Source organism: Anabrus simplex, chromosome 11, assembly GCF_040414725.1.
Source record: "Anabrus simplex isolate iqAnaSimp1 chromosome 11, ASM4041472v1, whole genome shotgun sequence".
Lineage (NCBI taxonomy): Eukaryota > Metazoa > Arthropoda > Insecta > Orthoptera > Tettigoniidae > Anabrus > Anabrus simplex.
The window spans coordinates 120,268,619-120,277,761 of NC_090275.1; the positions used below are offsets into that span (position 1 = coordinate 120,268,619).

At 40.2% G+C, this 9,143-nt stretch overlaps 1 protein-coding gene across 2 annotated transcripts in view; it reads left to right on the top strand.

Moving 5' to 3' along the window:
* LOC136883091 (F-box/LRR-repeat protein 2) overlaps positions 1-6,817 on the top strand; it is a 68,570-nt gene extending 61,753 nt beyond the window's left edge. Inside the window, exon 3 of one of the 2 annotated variants that reach the window (XR_010861218.2) lies at positions 1,463-3,817. Coding sequence is in view for 1 of the 2 variants with exons in the window: in XM_067155271.2 (XP_067011372.2) it covers positions 3,981-5,237 (1,257 nt within the window). In the remaining variant the exon portion in view is untranslated. Of the gene's footprint in view, positions 1-1,462; positions 3,818-3,980 lie in introns of those variants that run through there. The other variant, XM_067155271.2, reaches the window with a different exon arrangement.
* Positions 6,818-9,143: the final 2,326 nt, after the last annotated feature.

Sequence of the window (9,143 nt, forward strand, 5' to 3'; positions counted from 1 at the left end):
GGCGACCAAGGGATGATCAAATTAGAACCATGAGCTACTTGTAATTAGTACCATCACTCAGGGAACGCAATGGGTCACTATTACTTGCGCGTAGTACCACTATGTTAGGTACAAAATAGGTTTGTGATTAGTAGCGACAGTGTGTGGCTCAGGATGCATTTTACAGTACGTGTGATTCGTACCCCTATATGAGCAACACCATGGTTCTGCCTTGCCTATGCTTAGTACCCACTATGTGAGGAACACCACGGTATAGTGCGGGTCCCTGTGGTTAGTCCACGTATATGAGGAATGGCATAGGTTACCATAATGTGTGGAATACCGCGAGTCTACGCTACTTTTGATTAGTATTGCAACATGGCAGATAACATGGTTCTATTTTCCTAGCGATAAGTACCATTATGAGGAGCCGATGACCTGGATTTTGGACCTGGTTCGACTACAAGCATCATTGATTTAGTATTGTGCTTTAGAAGCAGTCCCTTGGTCAGTAATACTATTTTCTAACGCTAGTTTCTGGGAATGTGGGGCATTGTGGGTCAGATCCACTGATTGTTTTTACTTTCATATCCATCCATTCATTCTTCATCCTCACGTTTTCAAATTCTGGTCAGTGGAGGATTTTTTGTTTTTGGTTTTTGTTTTGTTTTTGTTTTTTTTTTTCTTTTCTTCTTTACGTCGCACCGACACAGATAGGTCTTATGGCGATGATGGGACAGGAAAAGGCTAGGAGTGGGAAGGAAGCGGTCGTGGCCTTAATTAAGGTACAGCCCCAGCATTTGCCTGGTGTGAAAATGGGAAACCATGGAAAACCATCTTCAGGGCTGTCGTCAGTGGGGTTCAAACCTACTATCTCCTGAATACTGGATATTGGCCACACTTAAGCGACTGCAGCTATTGAGCTCGGTCAGTGGAGGATTATTGATTTTTAAATTATCATAACATCTCGTCTCATTTTGTACCACTAGGGGCCGATGACCTAGATGTTAGGCCCCTTTAAACAACAAGCATCATCATCAAGCTTGCCATAAATTGGCGTACAAAGTGAAGTATTATTTTCTTGTCTCAGACACTTAACTAGAACAGGTAAATAAGAATGGGATGGTGTAGGAGTTACAAACATATGCCAGCGACCTGCAAAGTCAGGGGAAGTTGGGGATTGTCATGGAATTAAAATTTGCCGGGGAAAGTTAGGGAAGTCCTTTAAAAATTGACGTGTCAGGGAAAGTCAGGAAAGTTGGCTCAAATTTGTTATGTGTCAGGTAATTCATACTGATGACAAAGTGCAACATGTGAATCCTTTGAAGCGAGGAAAAGTGATCAGTGGATGAGATAAGTTCAATTGTTCATGTTTCATGCTAAAACAAGACGAGTTTGTTGAAATGCTGAACAATGTGCACTGTATTTGTGCTTTGATATAGTTTTTGTGTACAATTAACAAGCTGTTTTTCTTTTGTTTCAGATGAAATGAAATGGCGTGTGGTTTTTAGTGCCGGGAGATGCCAGGACGGGTTCGGCTCGCCAGATGCAGGTCTTTTGATTTGACGCCCGTGGGCGACCTGTGCATCGTGATGAGGATGAAATGATGATGACAACACACACCCAGCCTCCGTGCCAGGGAAATTAACAAATTATGGTTAAAATTCCCGACCCTACCGGGGATCGAACCCGGGACCCCTGTGACCAAAGGCCAGCATGCTAACCATTTAACCATGGAGCCGGACTTTGTTTCAGATTAGGCCCATGCATTAGATAAAATGGCAAGGAAGAAACAACTATTAGTGGCTGGATTCAACCCTTAATCCAGAGTTTGTAGATTGGCTCAGTGATGTACTGTACAATAAATTTGAAGCCTACTGTAATGTGTGCAGAATGAAGTTTAAACTCAATTAAAGGCAATTCATTCACATAGAACTGAACCAAAACACACTCTGCTGTAGAATATTAAATCAAGACAGCCATCATTGTCATCATTTTTTGTCAAACCTAGTGCTAGTTCAACAGAAACAAGAAGTGTAGACATTGGTCATGGATCTTTTGATAATCCCAATGTCAAACCGTGTGCAAGTTCAACAGAAACAGTAAATACTGAGGCAGGGATAGAAAGTGGAAAGTCGGTACACAGTGCTACTTGTTATTTTAATAAAGATGAAGTAGCCAAAGTGGATATTTTATGGGCGTTAAAAGTTGTTGCTGGTAAACACAAGACGAGTTCATGTGCAGATATACAGTATGTGGTACATTTAAACTTGTTCCCAGATGGTGCAGTTGCATCGAAATTCACCTTTGATGAAAGTAAATGTTCCTACATGATTAATCATGGTATTGCACCACATTTCAGTGAGTTATTAACAAACAGTTTGAAAACTTTTGAGGACTATGTAGTTTATTTTAATGAGTCGCTCAATAAGGTAACACAACAAGGACTAATGGATCCCATTGTCAGATTTTTTTATATCAACGCTGATAAAGTAGTTTCTAGATATTTCTAGATATTGGAACTGTTTTTCTGCTGCAGAAATTTAATCATTGACTGCAACCTCTCCAAAGAAAAAACTTGTTGCAGGCCTCAATGGATGGGCCAAATGTGAACTTGAGCTTTCTCAGGAAGCATGTCAACAATAACAGGTTTAATGACTGTAAATTGGAAGCTTAACTCATTCCTGCATAACATGTATTATTTATTCATAGACTGACCAGCTCGCCGGGCCCAGTTCACTGCAGTGACTGGTAGTACAGTGTTCCCACTGAAGTATTGTACAGTACGATGGCTTGAAAATGTTCATTGCCTGGAACGAGCCTTAGAAGTATTTCACCATATCAAGGCATATGTTGTGAATGCTAAGTAAGTCCTGTAAAAATATTAAAGAACATATCCCTTTAATAAAATATAAACAAGCATTTTTCAAAACCATTTCTTTGGAATGCAACCAAGTCTTGTTACAAGTAACTCACCTTATGTTTTAATCCGTATTGAAAGTCTGTGGTTTATAATAAAACATGAAGTCTTGGTCAAACCTGAATGGAATATGTGTTGGAAGTGTTGCATGAAGCTAACAGAATAACTGAAAATGTAACCGATAGGGCTAAAGCACAATACATTTCTCTATGTTCTGAATGAAAGGAAGCTTTGGAAACTAAATTCAAAAAATGTATCTCAGTATCTGATGATAGTATGGGTTTAGACATATTAGCAGAAAACAAACAGTATAGTGAACTTTGGCAAGTAATAAAGCTTTGTCTTGTATTGTCTCATGGAAATGCTGCAGTGGAGAGTGGCTTTTCTATAAACAAATCAATGTTGGTAGAAAACACTGCACAAAGCAAGTGTATGATTCCATTTTGTATTATGGAGGTGTCATATGCATACCAATTAATCATAGAATGTTGTTATCTGTGAGATGTGCTCATAAGAAATACCAGAATTACTTGGTGAAGACTTGCCTGAAGGTGAAAGAAGAGGACCAAAACAAAAACTGAGAAACGGAGAATAAGTGATGAAATAAGAAAGTTGGAGGACGAAAAATAGTTGACAGTCACAAGAATGTGAAGCCAGAATTGAAAATAAAATACGCCTACTTGAAACCAGAATAATGGTGTGTAGTTTTTATTAGTCATTTTAATACTTTCATTATTCATGTATAAATAAAATGTATTAACATGTATTATTATCTGGCAGATCATTATTAAATTGTATGTACTTTACTGTTCAAAATGTTGTATTTCCTATTTGAGTAATAAATATTGTGTACAGGTGTGTGTTGGACAGCTAATGGAGGTGGAGGAGGCTGTTAAAAATTCTGCAACTGCCAAATTTTTGTCACTGGGAAATTAGTTTGACTTTCTGGCTGGGAACCCTGTATACCTGGAATTCTCTTGTTTAGAGATGCAGAAATCTTGGAGATATGCTTTAACAAACTGGATCCAGTTAGGCTCCGTTGATAACATAATCAGTTCAATGAAGTTTCTGGTATTTACAGGAAATGGTGACGACTTCCATCCATGCCTTGCCAGAGGAGGTGCTCATCATAATCTTCTCCTACTGCTCCTACTCTGAGCTGGTGGACTGTCTCCAGTTCGTGTGTACCCGTTGGCAGCAGGTGTCTAGAAGCAAGTTGCTGTGGAAGAATCTGGTGTATGCTCCAGGCGCAGACGTCCGCGAACGTGACATAATCGTCAAACTGAGGAGGTCTCCGAGGTTGCAGGCCGTAGATTTCTCCATGCAAGTGGAAGTGAGTGCAGACATGGTGAGGACATTAGGTCAGAGTTGCCACGAATTAAGGGTGCTACATTTTGCAGGGTCTCAAGATGTGAGCGTTAAATCCTTGCGTAGTCTGCAGATGAATTGTCCTGACATTGAAGAATTGTCTATCGCTGATCTCATTTTCATGAACATTAGAAAAGTGAAGGTTTTGGCAGACTTTACTCGAATGAAGACTTTAATTGTCAAAGGTATCAACAAGCGCTATGACACTGTCGAATTAATAGCTAACGAATTTCCTCACCTTGAGCATTTGGAGTTAAGAAACGTCTTGTTCACTAAGAAAGATCTTGAACACTTAATGGAGAGGAAGCAGGACCATTTGTCTGTCCTCACATTATGCTGCTCCACCCGAGACCACTACTGTGTTCTGCCGTATCTGTCGCACTGTACTCACCTGAAAAGTTTAACTCTTGAAAGGTTGTGTAGACATTTCGAACTTCTGCCATTTGAAGCTTTTCCCAATTTACCCACGGTATCCTTCCTCATGTTGACATTTGGTGGTTTTCTGAACATTAGCTACTGTAAAGCATTCTTTAAGTCTTTCTCCCAGATAAAAGAGTTACACCTCTTCCTTTGCCAAGTGTATGAGAGTGATGACATCATTAGTTTGTTTGCTCGTGAGTGCCCTTTACTGCAGAAAATAACTTTCAATAAGTGTTACGGCTTATTGAACGATCAGAGAGTGATGGAACTGCTGTTTCTAAAGCAGCTCAAGTCTCTCACCATTATCTCAGATCACAACATCACAGACAAAGCCATGGAGTATCTCCAGAACCTTCCAAACTTAAGGTACCTCAGCTTCTATCATTGTGACCACATTACTGAAAAGAGCTTAAAAATATTGTCAGATTTTCCAAAGCTTGAGTTTTTAGAATTCTCTCACTGTAAGAGGATGTCTAAAAAATCAGTCATGTATCTTAAGAGAAAGCTACCACATTTGTTGTTACGTATGGAGAATCCCATCAGGACATGATTCCTGGTATTCAGTACAGCAAGAAGTGATTCTTAGTTGAACAGCATCAGCACCAGCTGATTTAATGTGTGAACATAGTGTTGAATCTGGTTAAACTGTGTGACTGTTGTGTTGAAACTGACTACACTGATATTCTGTGGGATTGTAGTAAGAAAGCTAGCAGGAGTGAAATATGTACACTTCTAGGAAAGCAGCGACTCGTGGATAGAAGTTTTCGTTAGTGGAGGATAGAATAGACATTGTGTGAGTTAAAGACAGACGAGATAATAGAAACAAGCAGCAGTTAATGGCAAGTGCTTGAGCACTAGTTGATGTCCAACTTTGGAATGTCTAAGAGCAAGAGGGTGGGAAGTTTGAGGACTTCAGCAGTGAAACAGTCATCGAACGTGGTGTGACTGGGGACAGGAAGATCAGGTACCATTTGGCTGTGTGTAGGTAATTAACCTTTTCGCTGCCGAATTCTTGGACAGGCTCGTGCGACCCCTGTGCTGCATAATTTCAGCCAACATCCTAGTCAAAAATTATCGCCAGGTTCAACAAGTTTGAATATAAAATACAAGCACTAACTAGAGAATAATATTTTGAGGCGATATTTTAACTCTCCAGTATGTTCCTACAGTGTTGGAGATAGTTCATGTTTGGGATGAAGTGTTCAATTCCACATGAGGTGGCGAAAATTTCGTCCATTAGGAAGATGCTTAGAAATTTTAATTTGCATTATGGGCTATGCCTATTATATGTACGCACAATACCAAACCATACAAATTAAACACACAGTATTGATCTACCTTCGCTGACATCTCACAAATACCCTGAAATAATCCATTTCAGGTCATTCATGGATTTGACATAGCTAGGTTTGGCACTTGAAATGTGTTAACTCGTCATTCGACCATGTGGGCAGGCCTAGGTCATTGTAATTTCTTCCTCTCTCTGGCAGCAAATCATCTCTCCCTATCACTTCACTAATCTCTTCAATATCACTACCATCACTGTCAATCCACATCGGACTCAATCTCTTCTAAAAGCGTAAGATTTCCTCCGGACGCATCTTACGTTCGTATGCAGCAGCCATCATTCAGACATGTTGTTTACAACTGTTACAAAAGAAAAACATTTTCCTGCAGAACTACTCACAGAAAACATAAACTGCTTAGTTTAATGTGTCACTAATAGATGCCAGAAGCACATAACACAGTTATAAGGCAAATCAAGTATATTTGACCGCAGCACTGGCAGGGCAAAGTCTGCCTAGAGTATATTCGATCGCAGCACTGGTGGGTCATTTCAGGCAGCTCGAGTATACTCGATTGCAGCCCTTGCAGAAAGCTGGGCAGAGTCTGCATTGAAGTTGGTAGGTGATGCCAGTGAAAGTGTGCTTGGTATATGTAAACGGCTTGTGTTCACAGGAAAATGGTTCATAGTAAGTGAGAATGTTTTTGAGGTTAAATAGGTGCCGATCGCGACTGCGAGGCTTTCTGGAAGATCACTACTGTAGGCTGAGGAGGAGAGAAGATTGATTTTGTTTAGATCAGAATGATTTGCGGTTAACTCATTGGGCCCGAGCCACGGAACCGTTTCGTGCTTCGTCTCGGTGGACCAAACGCCGGACCACAGAACTGTTCCGTTGTCTCATTTTACTATGTAATTCTACTTTTCCTCAAGAGATGGCAGAGTGAGTTGCATTTGTGATTTGTGTAGGGACTCTTTCTTTGCAATGTTATATGCTCTTTGGTAATATATATCGATAGTGTGCTTGGTAATATTAGTTTGAAGTGGGCTATCTCTACCTTTGAGATTCGCTTGTAAACAAGATGGCTGCCAGTATAGAACTGATATTTACAGATATATAACCCCTTTTAGGAAGAGTAATGATGATTAGGAATGTAATTTTTTCAGTGAAATTAGTAGTAATATTAGTACTAGTGTGAGCAATGCTCCTGAATAACAAATAGATGTGGAAATCGAAGAGAAAGTGCAAAGAGAAAACTGGGTTACAGCTCAGCAGGCGGACTGAGTAGGCCTACGGTCCCGTGATGCTAATAAAATAAAGTGTTTTACTGTATTCCTTGTTCTGCAGTTTGTGGTATGGAAGCCTTTTGTGTTCATGTATATTTAAATCTTTAATGGTCTTGTAACTAAGAAATTTCTCATGATATGAAGCGACACTATATTTCCTCCAAAATAATCCCAGCGCCAATGCAGTTTCAATCCAACAAATATGCAGGGCTCAGTGGGTTAAGGAAATTTGGGACAAGTCATTGTCAAGGGAAGTGAGAGATGTAATAAGAGTTGAGCTGCTGTAATGTAACCCTACTGTTGGACATTAATTTCCCCTATAGCAACATGAAGCATTCCTTTACTGCCTCAATTCTAATTACAGTGTCCATTACATCTCTCACTTCCTTCACATGTACAGTATCTCCATCACAGCAGTTTTCAGCCATATCACACCAAATGTTTGCTACCATTTCAGCTTGCCATCCAGAACGAATGCATTTACTCAACCTCTAAAGCCCATGCCTCCTACAACAACCAGGACATCTTCCGGGCCATGAATTCTGTCCCACATTTCCTTAATAACCATAACCACATATCATTCTGGTCTAAACAACATCTATCCTCCTCAACCTACAGCCGTGATCTTCTTCCAGAAAGCCCCACAGTCGCAATCAGGCACCTACCTAACCTCAAAAACATTCTCACTTGCTGTGAACCATTCTCCCGTTAACACATGCCGTTTACTTATACCAAACATGCTTTCACTGGCATCACCTACCAATTTCAATGCAGACTCTGCCAAACTTTCTGCATTGGCTCAATTACCAACACACAGCCAAATGTACCTAATCTTCCTGTCCTCATTCGCACCACGTTTGTTGATTGTTTCACTGTTGAAGTCCTCAAGCATTCATCCCAAACTTCCCATCCTCTCGCTCTTAGACATTCCGAAATTAGACGTCAACAAGTGCTCAAGCACCTGCCCTTATTAACATTAGATAATCGCTCCATCTTGTCTTTCTTTACCTCACACAGCATCTACAGTACTTACCCACAATGATCATCTACTGATGAAAGCTCTATGCACGTGTTCTTACACGGTAAGTCACTGCTCTCCAACTGTTTCCTAGACTATTGTATGTCTGACTGTAGTGTTGCCACACCGTGCATTTTTCTGTAATGTAACTCAGAAATTGATATGGCTAGTGAAACTGTTCAAAATGTCCACCATGCATTGCAAACATTTGACCACTTGTCACACATTTGTGGGTTATTCTTGAAAGTGTTTTCAAACTGTTTGTAAGTCAACCTCGACAGGTGTTGCAGGTCTTACACGTCATGGTGTAAGGTCCAGTAGTACCACGTCTGCCCGTCTGGTGCACCATCTTGTTGCCACATGAGTTAGTGCGTCCACTCCTTGCCATTTACACCCTCTTCAGGAAAATACAAACTAAATGCACCAGTACTGCATACGCCTGCATAGACTGTGACATCAGGAACACTTAATTCCTCTTGAATTACTGCCTGAGGATGCTGGTTAGACAATTGTTTATCTTTCCATTTAACTTAAAGCATGCCTCATCAGACCATAAAATTAACTTTTAAAAATAGGACCTGCTTCCTTGCAAATCATAAAGCATTTGAATAATTACAAGCGTCTGTCAGGATCATCTTGTGTAATGCTTGTAATAATCTAGGCCTAGAAGATTTCATTCCCAGCATTCCTCCAACACCCGTATCCACACTTCCTTCGAGGTACATCTTGCTGATTTTTTGCCAGAACTTATAAATGCTTGCTGATCATGATAGAAGCTTTCTTGAGTAATCGCTAGAGATTGGAATTTCCCAGTGACTTGAGAACCCTAAAAGTTGTATCTTAAAATAGGAAAATTGCTGGATTTAAAC